The sequence below is a fragment of the Vanellus vanellus genome, assembly GCF_965231255.1.
Source record: "Vanellus vanellus genome assembly, contig: HAP1_SCAFFOLD_466, whole genome shotgun sequence".
Taxonomy (NCBI): domain Eukaryota; kingdom Metazoa; phylum Chordata; class Aves; order Charadriiformes; family Charadriidae; genus Vanellus; species Vanellus vanellus.
The window spans coordinates 107,501-130,641 of record NW_028127823.1 but is presented as its reverse complement, the minus strand read 5'-3'; the positions used below and the strand labels follow the sequence as shown (position 1 = coordinate 130,641).

At 68.1% G+C, this 23,141-nt stretch overlaps 3 protein-coding genes and 1 long non-coding RNA gene across 4 annotated transcripts; 2 read left to right on the top strand and 2 right to left on the bottom strand.

Annotated features, from left to right (window-relative positions):
• Positions 1 to 2,018: 2,018 nt before the first annotated feature.
• LOC309684943 (carnosine synthase 1-like) lies at positions 2,019 to 11,122 on the bottom strand. Its single transcript, XM_082500778.1, has 11 exons — positions 11,101 to 11,122; positions 9,799 to 9,853; positions 9,049 to 9,067; positions 7,893 to 8,124; positions 7,345 to 7,434; positions 6,474 to 6,961; positions 5,938 to 6,118; positions 5,073 to 5,158; positions 4,039 to 4,270; positions 3,674 to 3,945; positions 2,019 to 3,430 (listed from the first exon to the last, which is right to left on the bottom strand). Exons 3-11 carry the CDS (start codon positions 9,049 to 9,051, stop codon positions 2,204 to 2,206), a joined length of 2,811 nt encoding a protein of 936 aa, XP_082356904.1. The 5' UTR covers positions 9,052 to 9,067; positions 9,799 to 9,853; positions 11,101 to 11,122; the 3' UTR covers positions 2,019 to 2,203.
• Positions 11,123 to 13,232: 2,110 nt separating this feature from the next.
• On the top strand, positions 13,233 to 17,393 carry LOC309684947 (serine/threonine-protein phosphatase PP1-alpha catalytic subunit). Its single transcript, XM_082500783.1, has 7 exons — positions 13,233 to 13,341; positions 14,880 to 15,011; positions 15,199 to 15,429; positions 15,879 to 15,983; positions 16,137 to 16,360; positions 16,689 to 16,823; positions 17,048 to 17,393. The coding sequence occupies exons 1-7, from the start codon at positions 13,287 to 13,289 to the stop codon at positions 17,156 to 17,158; spliced, it is 993 nt and encodes a 330-aa protein (XP_082356909.1). The 5' UTR covers positions 13,233 to 13,286; the 3' UTR covers positions 17,159 to 17,393.
• Positions 17,394 to 17,484: 91 nt separating this feature from the next.
• LOC309684946 (cell cycle checkpoint control protein RAD9A-like) lies at positions 17,485 to 19,811 on the bottom strand. The gene is made up of 11 exons (XM_082500782.1): positions 19,737 to 19,811; positions 19,572 to 19,642; positions 19,304 to 19,438; positions 19,088 to 19,202; positions 18,905 to 19,004; positions 18,551 to 18,660; positions 18,352 to 18,458; positions 18,210 to 18,274; positions 18,032 to 18,133; positions 17,692 to 17,905; positions 17,485 to 17,614 (listed from the first exon to the last, which is right to left on the bottom strand). The coding sequence occupies exons 1-11, from the start codon at positions 19,786 to 19,788 to the stop codon at positions 17,516 to 17,518; spliced, it is 1,170 nt and encodes a 389-aa protein (XP_082356908.1). The 5' UTR covers positions 19,789 to 19,811; the 3' UTR covers positions 17,485 to 17,515.
• Positions 19,812 to 20,858: 1,047 nt separating this feature from the next.
• Positions 20,859 to 22,640, top strand: LOC309684948. The gene is made up of 3 exons (XR_014270374.1): positions 20,859 to 21,051; positions 21,483 to 21,568; positions 22,548 to 22,640. It is a non-coding gene; the product is annotated as an uncharacterized lncRNA (long non-coding RNA).
• Positions 22,641 to 23,141: the final 501 nt, after the last annotated feature.

The following is a 23,141-nucleotide window of genomic DNA, read 5'->3' as shown; positions in this document are numbered from 1 at the left end:
GGCCCTATAGGGGCTGTGTGTTATTGTAGGATCTGGGGCTCTATAGGAGCTGTATTTTGCTATAGGGTCGCTAGTGTTATTGTAGGGTCTGGGGCACTATAGGAGCTGTGTGTTGCTATAGGGTCAGTAGTGTTATTGTAGGGTCTGGGGCACTATAGGAGCTGTGTGTTTCTATAGGGTCAGTAGTGTTATTGTAGGGTCTGGGGCACTATAGGGGCTGCCTCTCACTATAGGGCTGGGTGCTGTCTTGCTCTCGGGGCAGTTGGGGTGGCAGCGCTGCCCTCTGCTCTTGGGGACACACAAGTTGAGTGTCACAGAGGGTCCCCGTTCTGCCGCCGGGTCCCAGGGACAGCGCGGGTCGTGGGTCACTGGGGGGTCCCCAGGGTGCTAACCTGGGGGTGTCCCCACACCACGATGGGACACCCTGCTCCGGGGCGGGACCACTGGTACCCAGTGCCAGGCGTTATATAGGGTCCCTGGGGCTGGGTTGTTATTATAGGGTCTCTCCAGTGACAGCCCTTTGTCATGGGGGGGTCCCCATACAGGTCTCTTCCCGAAGGGTAGAGCTGCTCCGCTACCCCCGGGAATTCCTGGCTGGTCCTTTGTTATTGTAGGGTCTCCCTGCGCAGGTCTGTTATTGTAGGGTTTTCCTGCACAGCTCTCTTATTGCAGGGTCTCCGGTTTGGTTTTGTGGGGGTCTCCCCTTCAAGGTGTGTTATTGTAGGGTCTCCCCACCTCGGTCTGTTCCTGTGGGGTCTCCCCATGCTGGTCTATTATTGTAGGGTCTCCCCACCTCGGTTGGTTTTTGTGGGTACTCCCCTTCAAGGTGTGTTATTGTAGGGTCTCCCCACCTCAGTCTGTTCTTGTGGGGTCTCCCTATGCTGGTCTGTTATTGTAGGGTCTCCCCACCTCGGTTGGTTTTTGTGGGGTCTTCCCTTCAAGGTGTGTTATTGTAGGGTCTCCCCACCTCGGTCTGTTCCTGTGGGGTCTCCCCACGCAGGTTTGTTATTGTAGGGTCTCCCCATGCCGGCGGGTGCCAGCGCATCCCAGGTTGCACCCACTGCTGTGGCCTGGGTGCCTCTGGGGGGGCTCCTCTCACCCCCCCATTAGCAAAGGTTCGTTAACAGGGGACCCTGTCTGCCCCCTGCACGTCTCCTGGCATGGCAGGGGCACTGGACACCCCCACCAGCTGTGGGGACAGGGGACACTGGGGACAGGGCTTGGGGGTGCCAGGAGATGGGGTGGCAGGGCAGGGGGCACGGGGAGCCCAGGGGGAGGAGTACGGGGGGGGGGGGGGGGCGCCAAGGGATGGGGTGGCAGGATGGAGGGGGGGGGGGATGTCAGGTAATGGGGTGCTGGGGCAGGGAGGGATGTTAGGGGATGGGTTGTAGGGATGGCGGGGGGGGGGACAGGACACAACAGGGGAGTATGGGGGGTGCCAGGATGGGGGGGCAATGCCAGGGGATGGGTTGCCAGGGGAAAAAGGGATGTGGTGCCAGGGCATTAGGGGGATGCCAGGGGATTAGGGGGGGTGCCAGGGGATGGGGTGCCAGGGGATTAGGGGGGGTGATAGGGGATGGGGTGGCAGGAGGGGATGCCAAGGGACTGGGGGGATGCCAGGGAATGGAGTGCCAGTGGGGGATGCCAGGGGATGGGGTGCCAGAGGATTAGGGGGGGTGCCAGGGGATGGGGTGACAGGAAAAGGGGATGTGGTGCCAGGGGATTAGGGGAAATGCCAGGGGATGGGGTGGCAGGAGGGGATTGCCAAGGGATGGGGGTGCCAGGATGGAGGGGGATGCCAGGGGATGGGGGGGGGTGCCAAGATGGGGGGGAGGGGGGGAGAATGCCAGGAGATGGAGTGCCAGGGGAAAAAGGGATGTGGTGCCAGGGGATTAGGGGGGATGCTAGGGGATGGGGTGCCAGGGGATTAGGGGGGTGCCAGGGGATGGGGTGGCATGGTGGCAGGGGGACATGCCAGGGGATGGGGTGCCAGGAAAAGGGGATGTGGTGCCAGGGGATTAGGGGGGTGCCAGGGGATGGGGTGCCAGGGGACTGGGACCCAGGGGAGCAAGGAGATGCCATGGGACCGGGTGGCCGGTGGCATACCGGGGACGCGGGGTGGCGGGGCAGCGGGAGGGGGATGGCGGGACAACGGGTCGGTTGTAAGTAAACCCGTACCACTCCCCCCCCCGCTCCCAACCGGCTATTTAAAATGGGATAAGAAATGCTCGACGGGGTAGCGGGGCGAGTCGATGCCCAGCGCCTGGCAGAGCCCCAGCAGGCGCAGGCAGGCCTCGGCCCGCGTGGCCCCGGCGCAAGCCACGCTCAGGCAGGGCTCCTCGTACTCGCCGGCCCCCGCCGTCTCCTCGAAGAGGCGGTTGAGGCGGACGAGGCCCCGTTTTTGCAGCCCCAGCAGCGCCGCCAACCCCCCGCCGCCCCCCAGGGCCGCCCCGTGCTCCGAACCCAAACACATCACGCCGGCCAAGTGGCCGCGGGGCACGGGGCGAGCGGGCAGCACCGGCGGTAGCCCCAAGGCCACCAACACGGCCGCCAGTAGTAAATCGGGGCCGTAGACCTCCCGGATCCAGTCGCGGAGGTAGAAGCCCCCCATGCGGGGGTTGATCTCCAGCAGGCGGGGGCCGCCGGGGGCCAACTTCAGCTCCACGTTGAAGACGCCGTCCCGTAGCCCGCAGGCCAGGCAGCACTGCAGGGCCGCCCGCACCAGCTGCGCTTGCCGGTCGGCGGGCAAGCAGGAGGGCAAGCAGGCCGCCGTCTCCAAGAAGGCGGGCAGGCGCGTGGGGCCGTTGTCGGACACCCACGCACCCAACAGCCGCCCTTGGAAGACCACCAAATCCACGTCGTGCTCGGTGCCCGGCACGTACTCCATCAGCAACATGGCGTTGCCCCAACCCAACCCGATGCCCGGGTGGTCGGCGTCGTCACGCAGGTCGCGCCAAAGCCGGGCGGCGTGCGCGTGGCACTGCCCGGTGCTCTCCACCAACCGTACGCCCACGCCGCCCGCCCCGAACTCCAGTTTGGCCACGGCGGGGAAGGGAACGGCACCGGCCGCCCGTTCCACGTCCCCGTGGCTCTGCAGCCGGCGGCAGGGCACGGCGAAGGCGGCGGGCGGCGGGCGGCCCCGGCGGCACCGCTGCAGGTGCTGGTGGGTCCGGCTCTTCTGCTTGGCCACGCGGACGGCGGCAGGTGAGCAGCCGCGTAGCCCCAGGCGTTGGCACACCAGTGCCGCCAGTACGACGCAGTCATCCCAGTAGGAGAGGCAGGCGTGGGGCCGCAGCCCCCGGGAGCGTACCAGCTCCGTCACCCGCTCCGCATGCTCCTCGTCCCGCCGGTGCTCCCGGCTGTCGTAGGGCAGGAAGGTCTGCACCAGCCCCGCCGCGAAGTGCTCCGGGTCCGACTCCACCAGGTGGATCTGCATCCCCAGAGAGGTGTCACCGCCAGCGGGAGGAGGGGGACAACGACAGGACATGGGGTGCCCACCCTCAGGACCGCGGCTGTGCCACCCTCCCCACCAACTGGGACAGCGAGCTGGGTGGAGGGCCTCAATCTGTGCCCGAGGAGTGGGCACCGCTACGGTGCAACAGGGTGGCACCCGGCGTTCACTCTGAAACCTACTGATGGCCGTGCCTGCCAGCCAGCGCCCCAACCTCCTCACCCTCAGGCCGTAGTCACGGGCCGCCTCCCAGACGAAGCTCTTGCTGACGCCACCGGCCCCAATGAGCAGGATGTCCTTGCCCTCGACCAGGTGACACTGCGCCCGGTGCAGCAGGGCCTCGGCCAGCAGCCGGGGCACGTCACCGGGGGGCTCCCCCACGGCGCACCCCATGGCCTCCAGCAGCAGGCAGGTCTCCAGGCACCGCTGGCTGTTGGTGGAAAGGGCCACCAGCTCCAGGGCATCATCCACGCACGCCAGCAAGAAGTCCACGCCTGGGGACAAGGACATAGCACTCAGAACCGTGGGGACAGTGCCACCACCATGGGGTGGCCCCTAGGGACCGGTGGTGGCCCCGCCATACTCACCTAGGAGGTCGGTGTGGGCGCGGGCGCCACCGCGCTGCTGGGGGCTCAGCTCGGCTTCGCTGGCCAGGACGGCGGCCATGGCAGCCTCGGCGGCCCCCCGCAGACGCGTGGCCAGTGCCTGCCGCTGGCCGGGGGCCACCACCCCCCACTGCTGCAGGCTGGAGTCCAGGCCCTGGGGCAGCGCTGCCCCGTGCCTCACCGGCGCCTCCGCGCGCCCCACAGCGCACGCCACCTGCGGGGACATGCCGATACGGCCATGGGGACACCAGCTGCCACCCCATTGCCTGGGGACATGGGCTATCACCAGGGCATGGGGACATGGATGGCCACCGTAGCCTGGGGACATGGGCTGCCGCTCCATTGCCTGGGGACTCGGGCTGCCACCAGGGTGTGGGGACATACGCTAACCCAGGGCATGAGGACGTGGACAGCCACCAGGGCCTGGGGACGCGCAGGGCCGCCATGGCATGGGAACACAGGCTACCACCGTAGCCTAGGGCCACCAGGGCATGGGGATGTGGGTGGCCACCGCAACCTGGGGACGTGCAGGGCCACCAGGGCACGTGGACATTGAAAGCCACCGTAGCCTGAAGACATGCAGGGCCACCAAGGCATGGGGACACGGGCTACCACCGTAGCCTAGGGCCACCAGGGCATGGGGATATGGATGGCCACCACAACCTGGAGACACACAGGGCTACCAGGGCATGGGGACATGGGCTACCACCATAGCCCAGGGCCACCAAGGTAAGGGGACACGGGCTACCACCGTAGCCTAGGACCACCAAGGCATGGGGACTTGGATGGCCACCATGGCCTGGGGACACACAGGGCTCCAGGGCACGTAGGCATGGATGACCACCATAGCCTGAAGAGACGCAGGGCCACCAAGACATGGGGACACATGCCACCACCCCATAGCCTGGTGGGACCCTCATGGCACATGCCCCACCCATAGGTGGGGATGCCCATGGCCACACCCACCGCACCCCACCCACCCGAAGGGGAGGAGCCTGGGGTGGATGGGGCCATACCTGGCAGAGGTGGGGCCGGTCCCCCCAGGACCTGCAGACGAGGGTGCAGATGCGCAGGGCCACGGGCAGCCGCGGGGCTGGGCTGCCTGGGGGGCGAGGGACAGGGCAGGCACGGCCGCTGCCCGGGGACAGGGGACCCTGCCCAACATCCCCCCACCCCAACAGGCTTCTGGGACCCCGTGTGGCACTGCGGTGGCCCCGGCCAACCCCAACCCAGGGGGGACTGCGGGGTGCAGCACAGCCACTGTCACCCCCAGCCCCACGGGACTGTAGGGAGTTTGAAGGTGGTCACCCCACCACCCTGCCCTGTCCCAGCGGACCACGGGGGACCAGAGCGGTCACCTTCCCCCCACCCCTACCCCAGGAGACCACAGGGGACCAGGGTGGTCACCTTCCCCCCTGCTCCAGGTGACTGGGGGGGTTCAGGGTGGCCACTTCCCCCCCCACACACCCCAGGGGACTGTGGGTGTCCAGCGTGACCTTCTCCCCCAACCCAGGGGACCATGAGGGTCCAGGGTGTCCACCTCCCCCCCCCGCCCCACGGGACTGTGGAGGTCCAAGGTGATCTTCTCCCCCCACCCAGGGGACCATGAGGGTCCAGGGTGCCCACCTTCCCCCCCATCCCAGGGGACTGTGGGGGTCCAGGGCAACCTTCTCCCCCACCCCAGGGGACTGTGGGGGTCCAGGGTGGCCACCTTCATGCCCTGCCCCAGGAGCCCAGGAGTTTGGTTGCCCCGATGGCTGCCCACCCACCAATCCTAGGGAACGGACATGTGGCCACCACAGCCGCAGGGACCCAGGGGAGACTCGGGGGGCCCTTCCCTCCCATCCCAGGGTGGTGGGCACCCGAAGGCGGGGGCCTTACGTGGGGGGGGCACGGGCAGGTGGGCGGTGGGCACCAGGGCCTCCAGCAGGACGCTGTCCTCCTCCCGCAGCCCGCGGAGCCGGGCACCCACCGCCTGCACCACCGCGGCCCCCTCCTCCTTCCCGTGGGTGCTGCGGGCGCCCGTCCCGCGCCACCGCCACCCCGCCGGCCGCACCACCACCTGCACGCACCCCCGTGTCACCCCACACCATGGCCACCCACACATGCCACCGTGCCACCCCACCACCTGCACCCACCACCACCTCAACAGCCACCCCACCACCCGGGTACAGTTATCACCCCATGTCACTGGTGACACCCCACTGGCGTGTGACCCACAGATGCCCCAATGTGCCCCCCACCGTGCCCCATAGGTGCCCCTACATGCCTCGCTGTGTCCCACAGATGTCCCCACACGCCCCACCATGCCCATGACGCTGACCCCGACACCCCAGCCGCATCCCACATGTCCCTGCCCACCCTCCCCGCCGTGCCCCATGGATGTCCCCCGTGTCCCGCCGTGTCCCCGTGCCCACCTGGCTGTAGGGCTCCATGGCGGTGCCCCCCAGGAAGACGTCCACCTCCTCCTGCACCAGGTTCTCCTGGCCCTGGGGGTCCTCCAGCCGCACCACCCTCACCCCAGCGGCCACCGGCTCCGTGGGCAGGTCCCCCCCCTGCCCCAGGACGAAGGCCAGGGTGGGGGGCACAGGTAGACCGGCACGGGCCGCCAGCACCCAACGGGTGACCAGCGGGTCCTCCAGCCGGTGGGCGAGCGGGACCGAGCCCCCCGTGGGGCAGTCGAGGTCACGGGCCAGCTCGCCCACCCAGCCACCCTCAGGTCCCCCCGCCGTGAAGGTGCCCGTCACGTAGTTGGCCCGGCGGGGGGGCGCGAAGGTCTCCAGGGTGCTGTGGCCCCCAGCTTCGAAGGAGATCCCCCGGGAGAGCAGCAGGGACCAGGCACCTGGGGACGTCTCCGAGGGGACCCGGCTGGCCCAGGCAGGTGACAAACACAGCACCATGGCACCTGTGGGTGGGCAGGGGCACGGGCAGCGGTTGTCCCTGGTCCCCTACCCTGAGACACCCCCCCCAGAGAGGGGGGGAGCAAAGGGGATACCCACCCAGGGAGGGAACATGGAGGGAGTGATGCTGTGGCTGCCCCAGCGCCCTGGGGTGGCGTTTGCTGCCAGCACTGGTGTGTACTGGCATTAATGGGGCTGCAGATATGGGGCACAGCGGGGTTGGTGCCACCTTCAACCCCTGCCTCAGTTTCCCTCCCAGTCCCGGTCATGCAGGCACAGACGAGTGTGGGGAATGCTTTGGCCCGGGGTTGGAGCAGCTCCATGGGGAGCACCCGCTGTGGGTTCACGGGTGTCTCGTACGGGGTGGGGACGAGGGGGCCGTACCCACCTGGGCAGCGGGTGCCACCCTCCAGCAGGACGGGCAGGAAGGCGGTGGGGGAGCCCAGGATGCAGACGGTCATGTCCAGTGGGCCAAATCCTGCCAGCAAGGCAAGGATTAGCAGCCCCGGGACAGGGACCCCTTTGCCACCCTGTCCATGGCTGTGAACCCCCAGCCACCCCCCTCCCCCGTCCCCAGCCTGTCACCATGCCCCCGTCACCATCTCTGCCACCTCCATGTCCCCTGCCTTGCATCATGTCCCCATCCCCACCCTTGTCCCTGCCACCCCCCTGTCGCCAGCGTGGCACCGCGCCCCCATTGCCATCCCAGTCCCTGCCACCCCCGTGTCCCCTGCCTGGCACCGTGCCCTCATGGCTATCCTCGTCCCTGCCACCCCCGTGTCCCCTGCCTGGCACCGTGCCCTCATGGCTATCCTCGTCCCTGCCACCCTCGCGTCCCCTGCCTGGCACTGTGCCCCCATCGCCGTCCCAGCTCCCAACCCCTGAGCCCTGTGCCCCCCACCCCAGCCTCCCCCGTGCCCCCCAGTGCCCCCCTACCCGTGCGGGGCTCTGCGGATCGGTCCAGCGTGTGGGGCAGCCCCTCCTGGCGCAGGGCGCTCTGGAGCAGCTCGTAGGCATGGGTGGCACAGTCGGGGTCCCCGCTGTCCTCGGGCACCTCGCCATCAGGGGCCTCGTCCTCCAGCCAGCCCGGGCACAGCGCCTCCGGCCCTGCCCACTCCTGCTCCTTCGGGCTGGGGGGCTGCTCCGTGCTCGTCTGGTCCACCGATAGCTGCGGGGGGGGCAGAAACGGGGCTGGCACAGGGCTGGCATGGGGCTAAGGGGACTGGTATGGGGCTAAAGGGCTGGCACGGGGCTGGTATGGAGCTTAGGGGCTGGTATGGAGCTGGCATGGGGCTGGTATGGGGCTAAGGGGCTGGTATGGGGCTAAGGGACTGGTATGGAGCTGGCATGGGACTGGCATGGGGCTAACAGGTTGGCAAGTGACTGGCATGGGGATGGCATGGGGCTAAGGGGCTGTTATGGAACTTGCATGGGGCTTAGGGGCTGGCATGGGGCTAAGGGGCTGGCAAGGGGCTTGTATGGGGCTGGCACAGCTGGCATGGGGCTAAAGGGTTGGCATGTGACCGGCACAGGGATGGCATGGGGCTAAGGGACTGGTATGGGGCTGGCATGGGACTGGCATGGGGCTAAGGGTCTCATACGGGGCTGGCATGGGGCTAAGGGACTGTTATGGGGTTGGCATGGGGCTAAGAGACTGGTAGGGGGCTAAGAGACCGGTATGAGGCTGGCATGGGGCTGGCATGTGGCTAATGGTTGGCATGGGGCTGGCACAGGGCTAGCGTGGGGTTAAGGGACTGGTATGGGGTTGGCATTGGGGCAGGCACTGTGTGGGCGTGGGAGTGGGGTGCTGGCACGGGGCAGAGGGGTACAGGGCGCTGCCGCCCACGCGTGGGTGGGGGTGTCGGGGTGCCGGGGGGCTGCGGGTGCCGGGCACAGAGCCGCCGCCTCGGGGACACGGGGCACTGCCAGCCGCCAGCGTGAGACAAAGCGTCCCCTTGTCCCCGTGGGGTCACGCGGTGGGTGGGCACAGCGCGGGTGCCCGGCACTGCCGGGGTTCACCAGGGCCTGTGCCCCACCGGGATGGGGCACCTCCGCCCGGACCCCCCCTCCCTGCCACCCGGGGGCCACTCACCATCCTGGTGACCGAGGGGCTGCAAGAGAGGGACGGGCAGAGTCAGCGGGGCTCCCTGGGGACCCACCACCCCCACCCAGCGCCGCAGAACCCCCGCCCCAACAACCCCCCCACCTTGGGGACACCCCTTCTGCAGCACCCGCCGGGGCCAGGCACCCTTCCCGGGGCACCCCTCGGTGCCAGCCCCGGTGACCCCACGTTGTCCCCTCGGTGCCAGCCCCGGTGACCCCGGCAGCTCCGGCTGAGCCCCAGCAGGGATTAATTAGCGTAATCCCACGCCAGCTCAGCACAACCGGGGGCAACCCCTGCTCCGGGGTGCCAAGGTGCCCTGGGGGCGCGGACGCAGGTGTCCGGGGCCACCCCGGTCCCCCCCGTCCCCCACCCCGGCTGTGGGGTGTCCCCCCGATCGCAGCCTGGCAGACCCGGGCACGGAGGGAAACTGAGGCACGGAGCCCAGCGGTGCCACCTTGCAGCCACCCACCGAGGCTACCCCAGCCCTGGGGTGATGGGGAGGGTGTTCCCATGGGGTGGCCAGGACCTGGTGACAGGGTTAGGGGACACGTGGCTCAGTCCTCTCCCACTGGTGAGCGCCCACCAGCACAAGGTCCCCCTAAAACCCAGACACGGGGCAGCCACAGGGGTCCCTGCAGGTGTGTGTCATCCCCCTCCCCCTCAGCCCAGGGACCACCCTGTGCCCCCTCTGTCCCCAGGCTGGGACAGCTGTGTCCCCCCCGCACCTGCCCCGGGTACCTTGGGGTGGGAGCCGTGGCCTGAGAGCACGCAGGGGACGAGGGCTCGGGGACGCCTGGCACAGGGGACACCGGTCAGCTCTGGCCTTTAAACCCCCACCCCCCCTCCGTGCCACCCCAGGGTGCCCGTCCCCCGTCCCCGTGCCCCGGATTAGGTGGCGGGCACGGCGGGCGGCACAGAGCCCCATTGTCCCCTCCGTGGCAGGGAGGGGGGCACGGGCACCTCGCGCCAGGCGCTGGCACCCTCGCCCTGAGCCGGTCTTGCACCCCTGTCCCCGGCCTCGTCCCCGTCCCCAGGGACAGCTAGGGACAGTAGGGAGGCCATGGGGACATGCTGCCGCAGCGGGACATGGGACAGTGGCTCAGTGTGCCGGGGTGTCCCCCCCGTCCCTCTGTCCCCGTCCCCAAGCTGGCCAGGCTGGGCATGGGCCCCCCCGCGTCCCCCTGTCCCCAGCATGGCGGAGCTGCCAGGCCGCACGTCCCCCGGCTTAGCTCCAGCTGCCCACGGCGTCACTGTCACCGTCACTGTCACCGGCAGGCACAGAGCCACCAGCACAGCCACTGGCAGTGTGTTCCCCCCCCCCCCCCCCTCAGCCCTGCACACCTGCAGTGCCACGCTGCTCTGTGTGCACACACACACACACGCGCGTGCACGCGTGGACACACACACACGCATGCACACAGATGCAAAAGTGCACGCACACACGCGTGCACGCATACGTGTACACACGCAGACGTGCCCACACACGCACACGGACACACACATGCACACACGCGCACATATGCTCACACGTGCATGCACAGACAAACACACGCACCCGGACACACACATGCACACAGACACACATGCACACACACACACGAGTGCACACACACAGACATGCATGTGCACACATGTACACGCGTGCACAGATGCACACACGTATGCAAAGACACACACGTGCCTGCACAGACACACACGCGTGCACACACACACGCGTGCACACACACACACACGCGTGCACACCCCCCAACATGCACATGCACACATGTGCACACACACGCACAGACACATACACGCACGCAGACACACACACACGTGCACGCAGACGTGCCCACCCGCGCAGAAACACGCACACACACCCGTGCACACGCACACACGCGTGTACAACCCCCCCCCCCGCCCCGCATCCCGCTGCTCCCGCACCCCCCGGTGCTTGCACACGCACCCCCAATCCCCCCCCCCCCCCCCCCCAAAAAGCACCCACACCCCCGTCCCCCCCCCGCCCCGGACCCCCCCACTCCCACCCGCGGCAGTACCCACCGGCGGTGGCGGTGGCGGTGGCGGTGGGTCCGTCCGGTGCTGTCGCGCTGTGCCCGCTCCGGTCCCGGCGGTGGCGGCGGCGCCTCCTGCCCGGGCGGGGCGGCCCCGGGGAGGGTCGGGGCGGGGCCGGGGGGGACCGGGGGGACCGGGACGGCGGGGGAGGTGGGGGGAGGGCACAGGGTGCGGAGACACGTCGGGGGAGAAGCGGGGTGCCGGGGCAAGGGGGCAGCGGGGTGCCACCGCGGGGGGCAGGGGACAGCGGACAGGGGATGGGGACAGGGAATGGGGATAGGGGACAGGGGACAGGGACAGCCCGGCGGGGTCACCCGGGGCCGGCGGTAAAACTGACACCGCGGAGCAGAAATGTCAGGGTTGGGGCCAGGCGGGTGTGCGTGTGGGGGGGGGTGTGTGTGTGTGTGTGTGTGTGTCCGACCCCGGGGAGCTATTCCCGACCGCACCGCATGGCACGGCATGGCACGGTGTGGCATGGCATGGCATGGCACACAGGGGATGGCACGGCATGGCATGGTATAGCATGGCACGGCACGGCATGGCACACGGGGAACGGCATGGCACGGCACGGGCATGGCACACGGGGAATGGCACGGCATGGTGCGGCGTGGTATGGCATGGCATGGCACACAGGGAATGGCCCAGCATGGCACAGGGAATGGAATGGCATGACGTGACACGTGGAAAGTGGCACAGCATGGCATGGCACACAGGGAATGGCACGGCATGGCACACAGGACATGGCACGGCACGGCATGGCACACGGGACATGTGGTGTGACACGGCTCAGCACAGCACACGGCGCGTGTGGCACGTGCAGCACGGCGTGGCACTGCACGGCATGGCACAGCGCAGTGCGGCACGGCGCGGCACATGTGGCACTGTGTAGCACGGCATGGGACAGCGTGGGACAGCACAGCACGGCACGGCACAGCCCAGCGTGGGTAGTGGCGGTGCCAGTGCCACCCGTGGGCTGTCCCCACTGCCTGTTTACCTGTCCCCACCTCGGGGACTGATTAATGATTGCTGCAGGCAGGGGGACAGGCTGGGGGACAGCCGCACCCCCTCCCTCCCTGCCAGGCCTGGCACTGCCACCCTCCACCAGCCGAGGCCCTGGTGGCCCTCCCGGTGGCCCCGGAGCCCCCCCGGAGCCGTACCCGGGGTGCCCACGGGAGCTCAGGCTTCGGGGTGTCCCCGGGGACACCGGGGTGGCAACAGCCTCCCAGCAACAGCCCGGTGCTGCTCTCAGCGGTGGCCCCACGGTCCCGTTGTGGGCACACGCCGCGGCGGGGGGGGGTTGGGGGGGGGCACCGGGGGTCTGGTGTCTGCCAGGCACCGTGTCCCCCCCGTGTCCCCTCGTGTCCCCCTGACCCCACACCCCACCACCGCCCAGTCCCGGGGGACACCACCTGCCCTGCTCCCTCTTGGGCTGCCCCCCCCCCCCCCCCAGCCCTGTCCCCATGCCGTCCCTCTGCCATAAGGACTGTCACACGGGTAGTCGGGGTCCCTCGTTTCCCCCCGTGTCCCCCGTGCCCCGCCGTGTCACCCCACGTCCCTCTGACCCCATGCCCCATCACAGCCCAGTCATGGGGACCCCACCTGCCCCGGACACTCCTGGGCTGCCCCCCCCGACCCTGTCCCCATGCTGTCCCAGTGCTCCGACCACCGTGACACGGGTCCCCAGCGTCCCCCTTGTCCCCTCATGTCCCCCCGTGTCCCCAAAACCCATCACAGCCCACTCCTGAGGACCCCACCAGCCTCGGTCACGCCTGAGATGCCCCCCCCCACCGACCCTGTCCCTATGCTGTCCCTGTGCCCCAGGGACCGGGACCCTTGTCCCTCGTGTCCCCCGTGTTGTCCCCGTGCCACGGGTGTCCCCACGTCGCTGTGACGGTGGTGCCTGCGGACACTCTATCCACGCCGGGGATAGAGTGCCCCTGTACCCCCCCCCTCCCCCCCGATGGCTGAGGTTGGGGGTACCCAGCAGGAACGTGTCCCCCTCCTGTCCCTCCTCCGGCTGTCCCCGGGACCACCCACCCCGCCGCGATGATTCCTCCCGGACGCCAGGGGGCGCCGCGCCGCGCCGCCCCCGCCCCGCCGGCCCCGCTAGGCCGCTCCCGCTGGGCGCGCGGCGGGAGGGGCGGGGCGGGGCGGGGCGGCAGCGTCCGGCGGCCATGGCGGACACCGAGAAGCTCAACCTCGACTCCATCATCAGCCGCCTCCTGGAGGGTGAGCGGTCCCGCCGCCCCCCCCGCGATCCCTAATTGCCCCGGATCCCCCCCCCCCCCTCCTTCCTCTCTGCAACGGCCTCGGGACCCCCTAACGGCCTCCAGCCCCCCCCCCTCCCCCCCCCCAACCGCTTCGGAACCCCGCAGCGGCCTTCAGCCCCCCTCCCCCCCCCTCAACAGCCCCATTTCCTCCCGCCAAGCGCCTCAGTTCCCCCCCCCCCCCCCCCAATGTCTCTAGGCCCCCTTAGCAGCCTCCAGGCCCTCCAACAACCCCATTCCCCCCCCCAAGGGCCTAATTCCCCCCCCCCAGATGTCCCCAGTCCCTCTTAACAGCCTCCAGGGCCCCCCAACAACCCTGTTACCCCCCCGCCAAGGGCCCCAGTTTCCCCCCAAAGGCCTCAGTTCTCCCCCCAATGTCTTCAGGCCCCCTTAGCAGCCTTCCAGCCCCCCTCAACAGCCTTATTCCGCCCTCCAACAACCCTGTTACCCCCCCAACAGCCCCATTCCCTTTCTCTAAGGGCCTCAATTCCCCCCACAATGTCTCCAGCCCCCCCCCAACAGCCCTATTCCCCCCCCCAACAGCCCCGTTCTCCCGCCAAGGGCCTCAGTTCCTCCCCCAACGTCCCCAGGCCCCCTTAACAGCCTCCAGCCCCCCTAGCAGCCCCATTCCCCCCTCAGCGGCCCCGTATCCTCCCCCAATGTCCCCAGGCCCCCTTAATGGTCTCCAGCCCTCACAGCAACCTCGTTCACTCCCCCTACAACGGCCCCAGTCCCCCTAACAGCGTCTGCGCCCCCCCAAATGGCTGGTCATCCCTGGGTCTCCCCTACCATCAAGCCAGGGCAGTGCCTGAACCCTAGGGGGGTCCCTGGCCCGGACTCAGGGACATTTTGGGGGGCTGGGCAATGTCTTGGTGTGGGGTCCCCAAGGAGCATGGCCTGTAACCCTGGGGGGGGTGTCCTGGAGCTGAGTATTTGGGGGTGGGAGGGCCTGGACAAAATGGGGGAGGTTCTGGGAGATGTGTGTAGGGAGCAGGTAGAGGTGGGGGTCTTGGGTTGGCTGTTGGGGGCCTGTGCAAGGGACGGGGCCTGGATGTCGGGCTGGGAGGCAGCAGGGAATTTTGGGAGGGGGTGCTGGGGGGTTTGGGGGGCTCAGGGGAGTGGGGGGTTGGCAAGGGGGCTGCTGGATTTGGGATAGGCCAGGGGGGGCAATGTTAAGGGGGTGCAGGGGTGCCAGGTTGGCAGGCACCGGGGCGAGAGCAGGATCTGGTTTTGTAGTTTTGGGGGGCCCTGCCACAACCCCCAGCTCTGGCAGGAGAAGGGTGCCCTGGTGTTGGGGGTGACCCATGCCCACCCATCCTGGGGCGGGCCAGGACCCTCTCTGGATGCGGGGGGGACGACAACACCCAAATCCCTCATACCCATGGCTCTTGCCAGTCTGTGGGTTCAGGGTGTCCCATGGCCCCGATGCTTGTCCCTCAGTGCCAGCATGTGGGGTGGCACTGGTGGGGTCCCTGACACCTCTCTCTCTGGTGGGGCCAGTCCAAGGGTCGCGGCCGGGGAAGAACGTGCAGCTGACGGAGAACGAGATCCGAGGGCTGTGCCTCAAGTCCCGGGAGATCTTCCTCAGCCAGCCCATCCTGCTGGAGCTGGAGGCACCCCTCAAGATCTGCGGTGAGGGCTCAACGGGTGCTGCACTGGCTGGGCAGCCTGGGCACAGGCTGGGCGAGCCCTCAGGGGCCGGTTGGTGGTCCCAGCGCAGCCATGTGCTTCCCCAGGGACATGGATGGGCAGCACTGGGGCCCGCTGTGGGGTGGTGTGGGGAGCTGGGGTCCCACGCACACCCTGTGTCCCCTCCTAGGTGACATCCACGGGCAGTACTACGACCTGCTACGGCTCTTTGAGTACGGGGGCTTCCCACCTGAGAGCAACTACCTGTTCCTGGGCGACTACGTGGACCGGGGCAAGCAGTCACTGGAGACCATCTGCCTGCTGCTTGCCTACAAGATCAAGTATCCCGAGAACTTCTTCCTGCTGCGCGGCAACCACGAGTGCGCCAGCATCAACCGCATCTATGGCTTCTACGATGAGTGTGAGTGCTTGGGCTGCGACCGCGTCCCCCCACAACCCCTCTGCTGTCCCTGTGCTGTCCTACACTGACCCCATCTACAGCTGCTGTGACCAGGGGGAGTCCTCCTGCCACCCCCGTGTCCCCCTGCCACCCCTGTGCCACCCACATCAACCTGTACCACCCCAGTGCTCCCAGCACCATCCACATTGAGTGTCCCATGCCTGCCCTGTACCCCTCCTTCCAGCCACCTCTATGAGAGTGTGCCTCGAGGACACCCCCTGCGTGACACAGTGCCACCCCATGGCATTGTCCCCGTGCAGCCAGAGCTCTCCCAGGGCTGGTGGGCCTCTGGGCAGCTGCGTGTGCTTCACCTGGGGGGCACAAGCCCACGCTGGGGCTCACGGGGAGCCCCACATGCCCCTGTACCCCCAAAGGGGCAGCACTAGGCACCCACATCCACTGCCTTGCAGGCAAGCGGCGGTACAACATCAAGCTCTGGAAGACGTTCACCGACTGCTTCAACTGTTTGCCCATCGCCGCTATCGTGGATGAGAAGATCTTCTGCTGCCACGGAGGTGGGCACGGCCTTAACCGTGGCTTTGGGGAAGAAGCCACCAAGGGCTGGAGGGGGGACGGAAGCTCTGTGCCGATTCTTTGGGGGTGCCCTGAGGGGACGGGGGATGTTGCCAAAGAGGCAGGGCCTGACGTGGTCCCCCCCTTCCCTGCAGGGCTGTCTCCCGACCTGCAGTCGATGGAGCAGATCCGGCGGATCATGCGCCCCACGGATGTGCCAGATCAGGGGCTGCTCTGTGACCTGCTCTGGTCCGACCCCGACAAGGACGTGCAGGGCTGGGGCGAGAACGACCGCGGCGTCTCCTTCACCTTTGGGGCGGAGGTGGTGGCGAAGTTCCTGCACAAGCACGACCTGGACCTCATCTGCCGGGCACACCAGGTACCGCCGGGCACCCCACTGCTGGGGGCAAGCGGGTACACCCCTTGCCGGGGGGTATTTGGGTCCCCAGTGGGTATTGGGTATGGGGCAGGCATTTCTACCCCTAGTATTTGCCCCTCAAGGGCAGTATTTGCTTTTGGGGCTGCCTGGGTCTGTGCAGGTGGGGTTCCCAGTGAGGTATTTGCCCTGAGAGGGGAGTGTTTGACCTTGGGGTGTTGGGGGGCTTGTTGGGGCTGTGTGGGCAGGACCCCAGGGGGTATTTGCCCTGGGGAGGTGGGTATTTGCCCCAGGGGTGCCTGGCTCAGCACCGGCTCTGACACCCATGCAGGTTGTGGAGGACGGCTACGAGTTCTTCGCCAAGCGCCAGCTCGTCACCCTCTTCTCGGCACCGAACTACTGTGGGGAGTTCGACAACGCGGGTGCCATGATGAGCGTGGACGAAACGCTTATGTGTTCATTTCAGGTGGGCTGGGAACACTGCAAGCTGGGAGGGGGGGGGGGCTGCGGGAGTTCCTGCAGGGAGGCGGGGGCTGGTACATGCAGGGCTGGGGGGCAGAAGGGAGAGTGGAGGGGGGCCCTGGTGGCCATGGAGTTGGGGGGAGCCTCTGCCCTCAAGGTGGGAGGGGAGCTGGGGCAGGAGGGGGTACGGCGTGCAGGACCCCTACTCATCCCTTTCCTCCCCCCCAGATTTTGAAGCCGGCCGACAAGAACAAGGGCAAATACGGGCAGTTCAGCGGGCTGAACCCCGCGGGACGCCCCGTCACCCCTCCCCGCAACTCTGCCAAAGCCAAGAAATGAGCCGCGAGCAACCCCCCTCGGCTGGGGCACGGCCCGCTGCCCTCAGCATCAGGTCGCTTTTCTTTCGACTCGTTTTTTATTTGTAAGATCCTGCCCCCCCTGCCACGGTCCACCAAACCAAATCCAGCCCCAGGGCAGGGACCGCCGGGGCAAGGGGGGAGCCCAGAGCCCAGCCCTGAGATGGCAGTGGAGGGGGGAGGCAGGAGGATTTTTTGGGAATAAACTTGTAATGGGTTGTGGGGGGTTGCCTGTGTTTGGGGGCCGATGGTGGGTCAGGGTGGTGCCCGTCCTGGTGGCTGGACGCTTCGGGGGGTCACACAGGGGTGGAGTGCCAGCAGCTCTGCGCCCTCAGGGCTCTCAGTAGTCGCCATCACTGTCCTCTGCCAGCACCTCCTGGGTGGGGGCCAGGCTGTGTGCCCCCGGCGTCAGCACCGAGCCAAAAAACAAGGAGCGAAACTGTGGGGAGAAGTGGGGGTCAGGAGGGGGCTGTGCCCTTCCCCCTGCACGCAGGCACACCCGTGCCCATCCCAGACCTTCTTGTGAGGGGGCGTCCCTGGCACAGCTCCTTCTTCCTCCTCTTCCTCCTCGTCCTCGGGGTCGCTTTCGGCTGGACGTGGGGTGCGCAGGGGGAAGGTGGGGCTGGGGGGCACCCCCGAGCCCTCCTCGTAGGCACTGGTTTCCATGGCAATCATGTAGGACTCGAGGTCATCGGCAAAGTCGTCTGATGGGGCAGGCAGGTGGGACACACTGTTGGGGAGAGAGCAAGGAAGCGGGGGCAGAGTGGGGACTGTTCACTCTGGGCCCTACTGATGGCAGCTGGAGGGCTGAGCTGGGACTGGGAGCCTCCCTGAGGGTGACATAAACTCCGCTTACCCATTGGCTGTGGGGGGCTGCGAGTTGTTTTCTGTGTCCGAGAGGGTGGCCAGCACCAGGTGGACCTCGAGCACGGCATCGTCCAGGGTGAAGACCACTGGCCTGGGGGCACAGAGGGCCTGAGGAGGGGGGGCAGGAGACAGGACTAGCACAGAGGGGTCAGGATGCCCACTCCTACCTGCCGGGCACGTCGTAGTGGATGGTGAGGGGCAGGTTGGAGGCCTCGGCGAAGGTCAGCAGGCCCTGGGGACAAAGAGGAGGTTGAGGGGGGCTGAGGAGTGACCCGTGGCTGGGACTGGGGGGCCCAGGCAGGGACTCACCCGAAACTCCTTGAGGCAGAAGGTGATGCGGGAGCCTGGGGCCACGGCCACCGTCTGGAACTCGTCCTCGGCCAGACACAGCTCCGTCGCCATTGTCTTGCTCCGCTCTGGCCAGGGCAGGGGGGGAAGGAGGTGGGTCAGGGGGCTGTGCCAGCACCCCACAGCCAGGGAAGGCGCACCCCCACCCCACAGGGCTCACCCGCCTCTTCCTCCACATAGTTTCGAAGGCTGATCTTGCCCCCGGGGCCAGCCCCCAGTGTCACTTCAGCCAGCGTCTGGGGGAAGTGGACCACGGCCTCTGCCAGCACCCTGTGGGCACATGGAGGGGGGGGAACACACCTGGGGCTGAGCACCCCAAACCCCGCAGGGCCAACTGGGGTCCCTCATCCCTTTCTGAAGCCCCCTGCCCATCCCAGTGCCACCCCAGTGTTCCGTTTGTACCCCCTCTGCCCACGCCAGTGCCACCCACATACCCCTTTGTCGCCCCAGCCTCTACTGGCTGTCCGTCCCCCTGACAGTATCCCCTCCCCGTGTTGCTGCCAGCCCTGCTCACCGTGCCGGGGCGCAGAGGGTGCTGGCACAGCGTTGGGTGTCGAAGACGGCCTGCAGCCGCTCGCACTCCTGGAAGGCCAGGTTGTGCGTCTTGGTGACTCCTGGCAGGGAAGGCACCGGCTCAGCGGGACAGGACGGTGGTGCCACCATGTGTCCCCACAACCGTGTCCCCACCAGCACTCACCGTACTTGCAGTGAAGCTGCACGACCAGGCGGCTGGCCCGGGGTTTGAGCAGGATGAGGCATTTCTCCACCGTCTTCTCCAGTGAGGGCAGCGAGCGGAAGACACCCAGGAAGGACTACGGGCAAGGGGACATGGATATGTTGACGGTCACCCTGCCTCCCCCCCCCCTCCAGGAGCAATGGGGAGCTTTGGAGGCGCCTGGGCAGAGTGCTGCACCTTCATGAGGACTTTGCATCGGAAGAGCTCTCTGTCAGGCTGGGGGTCGCCCGCCTCATACCGCTGGAAGAAGAGGGGCGCGAAGAGGAAGGAGGCGAAGGCCGAACGTGAGGAGTTGACGGTGCGCAGGGACAGCTGGCGGGGGGAGGGGAGGAAACACACATCACAGGACATGCTGGCACCGCCTGCCTCCCACGGCGGGGACGTAGGCGGGCACAGGCGGCCTCCCAGCTCCCAGCCACCCCCCACCCCCCTGGTGTCCCCCTACCCCGCTCTGGGTGGGCTCCAGGTACAGCTCGTCCCCGATGCGGGACAGGGAGTGCACAGCTCGGCCGAAGACTGGGGGGGCGGTGAGGAGAGGGGGGGGTGAGGCAGGGCACCCCCAGCCCCTCCCCTCACCCCGTCCTCCCCCCCCCCCCCCGGCCCTGCTCACCTTTGACGTTGCCACCGAGGACGACACACTTCATGGCGCTGGGAACCGGCATAGGACACGTGGGGGCTTCGCGCCTTCCTGCCCCGGGCCCCGCCCCCGCGCTGAGGCCACGCCCCTCACCAAAGGCCACGCCCCCACCGGATGGTTGCGCACGGCGGCCTCGCTCCCCGCCCCGCCCCGGAGCGCCTCGGCGTTGCCGGCCCCCCCCCCTCCGCCCCCTCCCCCCGGAATGGTCTCGCCCGCCCGCCCCCCCCCCCCTCGATCCAGCCCCACAGTGGTTCCGTCCGCTCCAGCTCCGCAGCGGGCCGCCACCTTCCCCGCTTCCGTGCCCGCCCTCGCTCGCCGCCTTCCCATTGGACGGGAGCCTGCCTCCGTCCCGCCCCCTCCGCCGGCCGATTGGTCGGCGCGGCCGCGTGACGGCCCGGTGGCGTTCTCGCCTCACGTGACCGGGGGCAGCCCGCTCCGGGCGGCCGGCGGCGCGCGCGCGGGCAAGCCCGTCCCCCAGCAGCTTTCTATTGGGCGGCAGGGCGCAAGCGGTTGGAGTGACGTGTCGGTCAGCCAATGGGGCTTCGAGGGCGAGCGACGGGTGTGCGCCCCTCAAGATGGCTCCCTGGGCAGGGGCCCCAGTAACCCGGCTCGGCTCCAGGCCCTCCCCCGGACCCCTGTGGCATCTCGTTTGCCCCCGGACCCTTCGCTGGGCTCTCTCCAGGGTCTGTGCCAGGCCCCAGCCCTCTCCCGAAAGGATCCTCCGGGGTCCCCGGGCCTCTCCGAGGGGGCTGTGATGTCTCCGATGGCTTTGGCAGCCCCGGCCTGTTCCATGGCTCTCCACAGGACCCGGCCGGCCTGCCTCCCCACACCTGCTCCCCTGCCCCTCAGAGGCTCCTGCTGGGGCTCCAGCTGCCCCCTTCTCCCTTCAGCAGCTGTCCCATCGATGCCTGGTGAGTATCCCCTCACGCCTGGCTCTCCCTTCTCTCCCAGGGTAAGGCTGCGCTCTGTCACGTTCACCCTCTCCTTCCCTTCAGCTCAGCCCCTCCATCAAGCTGCCGCCGCCGCCAGCCCCTGCCCACGCTCCAGTGGCACGGTGCTCCCCGGTGCCCACCCCAAGGGCCGAATCTGTGGGGCTGGGAAGGGCTGCAGCTCCCTGGAGCCGGGTAGCCGCCCACGCAAAGGAGCCTGGTGTTTGGCGGACCCTCCTGGGCAGCAGCTGAGGGCACATGGGCAAGCGGGGATGCTGTGGCTGGGTTGGTGGTGGTTAATGGTCTCTCCATCCTGCACGCTGTGGCATGGTTGCAAGCGGGAAGCTCGTACCTGGAAGGTCGGTGCCATGTCTGAGGCAGGCAGGGGTATGGAAGCAGTAAAGAGGTTAAGGGGACTCGCCGGGGAGGCTGGGTGAGGGGGAGCTCAGCAAATTGCTTTCCTCACACAGGCAGCCAGCCTGGAGCGACTGGCTCTCAGGTTGAGGCCTCGAGGGAGGCCAGAGGATCTGGCTGCGAGGAACTTGACTCGCGCTTGAAGCAGGGTCCTTCAGCCGGCTCCCGCCTGCGGCAGGATCAGCGGCTGCCCAAGTCCCTCCTCCTGGGCTCTGTGGCTGCGGAGCCCGAGCTGAGGGGCCCCAGCACTCAGCCTGTGGAGCAGGGCTGGCACCTGAGGGGGGAGACGGGGAGGGGGGGTGCGGAGCCCCTTTCCCATGGCTGCTGTCCTCCAGCACGCAGCCACAGCATCTCCTCCTCCTCTCTTCCATCTCAGGTGCGCCGCTGGTGCTCAGCGCCTCTCTGAATGCCCTGTGTCTGGGATTTTGGACCCGACGCCCCTCAGCAGCGCATCCCCTCCAGGTACGCAAACTTTCGACCTTTGCAGGGCTGCTCTGCAGGCCAAACCACGTGTGTGCGGCTGGGCTCAGACTGCAGGCAGGGAGCTCAGGGGGCTCCCAGCCCTGCCTTGGCCTGGGCCCGGGGTCCGGCCCCATGGGGTCAGCTGGATCTGCCTCCCTCCGCTCTTGGGATGAGCACTGGCTACTGGCCCCTTCCTCCCAGGAGGAGGAGGAGGAGGACGGGATTGTGTGCGAGCGTCCGTTCCAGCTCTTGAACAGCAGCCGGGCTCCTCTGGAGCCGGCATCCCCAGGAGGGGCTCTGGCCTCGGGGCTCAGCGTTTTATGGGGCTGTGGATAGGACGCAGCTGGCTGCGGTCGTGACACACACACCTCAGCGGTGGCCAAAGCCACGCGCACCCCTCCCTCTTCCCCTGGCCGCCCTGAGCCAGTGCTGATGAGGCACTGGGGACCGGACTGGAGACTGGCTGTGGGCAGGAGCCTGGCAGCCCTCACGGGACACTAAGCACAGCCCCAGCGTCAGGGATCCTCATCCCTGTCACCTTCCCTGCCATCCCTGGGTGCCCCCTCCCACCTGGAGAGCTCAGAGCTATCTCCCGTTGCCGGTGGCTCTCCGCTCCCCTGAGAGCGGCAGTTTCCTTCCCGGCCTGGCGTACCGAGCACATGGCGCGGTGCCCTCACCCAGGCAGCGGCGTGGGGAGACAGACGGCCACAGCTGGGCTCCTGCTCCCTGCCCGGCAGGAGGGGACAGGCGCCCGCCGCTGCTGGGCCAAATGTCTGCTTGGTGCCCCGAGACATCCCCTGCCTGTGCCCCAGGGATGTCCCTGAGGAGCTGGGACAGTGCCCTGTTTCCCCAGCCCACGGCTCGGAGGAGCTGCAGGCAGTTTGGAGCTAAAACCCTCCCCGGTGCCAGGGCTTTCTGGGTCTGCCTCGGAGCTCAGGGCACTGAGCAGCTCCTCTTCTCTCCCTCCTCCATCTGCCAGAGGCCCAGGGCTCTGGTGCAGCCCCGGGATGTTGTGGACGGATGTGCCCGCCGCAAAGGTCAGCAGTGGGAGGCAGGGCCGGCAGTGGCGCCGGCGGAGGGACCCGCGCCGCCCGGGCTGGGACGAAGGTGAGGTCAGCTGCCCACAGCGCTGCCGGTGACGTGGTCCCTGAGGGCAGGGGGGACACAGCCTCACCCACGCAAGGCTGTCATGGGGCTGGGTGGGTGGCAGGGCCTGCAGAGGAGGAGGAGGATGCCTTGTTGGGGCTCTCCAGACATCTGACCCGCCTGTGGCTTGTGCCCCCCTTTGTCCCAGGGGTGGCAGGGGCTCCATCTCAGCACCGACGGCTGGCACTGGGGTCTCCGGCAGAGGAGAGGGAGCTGGGAAGGGATCTTGCGCTCACCGCTGGGCTGCTGGCTGTTTGAGGGGGCTGCCACAGCACTGCTGGGTTGGGGGACTCGTGCCACGTCTGCTGGCCATATTACCTCCCTCCTCCTCCTCTTCCTCCTCCTCTTCCTCTCTTCTCTCTCAGGTGTTGGCTGAGCGTGAACCATGCAGTCGCAGAGCTGGAAAACTCCCCCAAAACAACCTCGG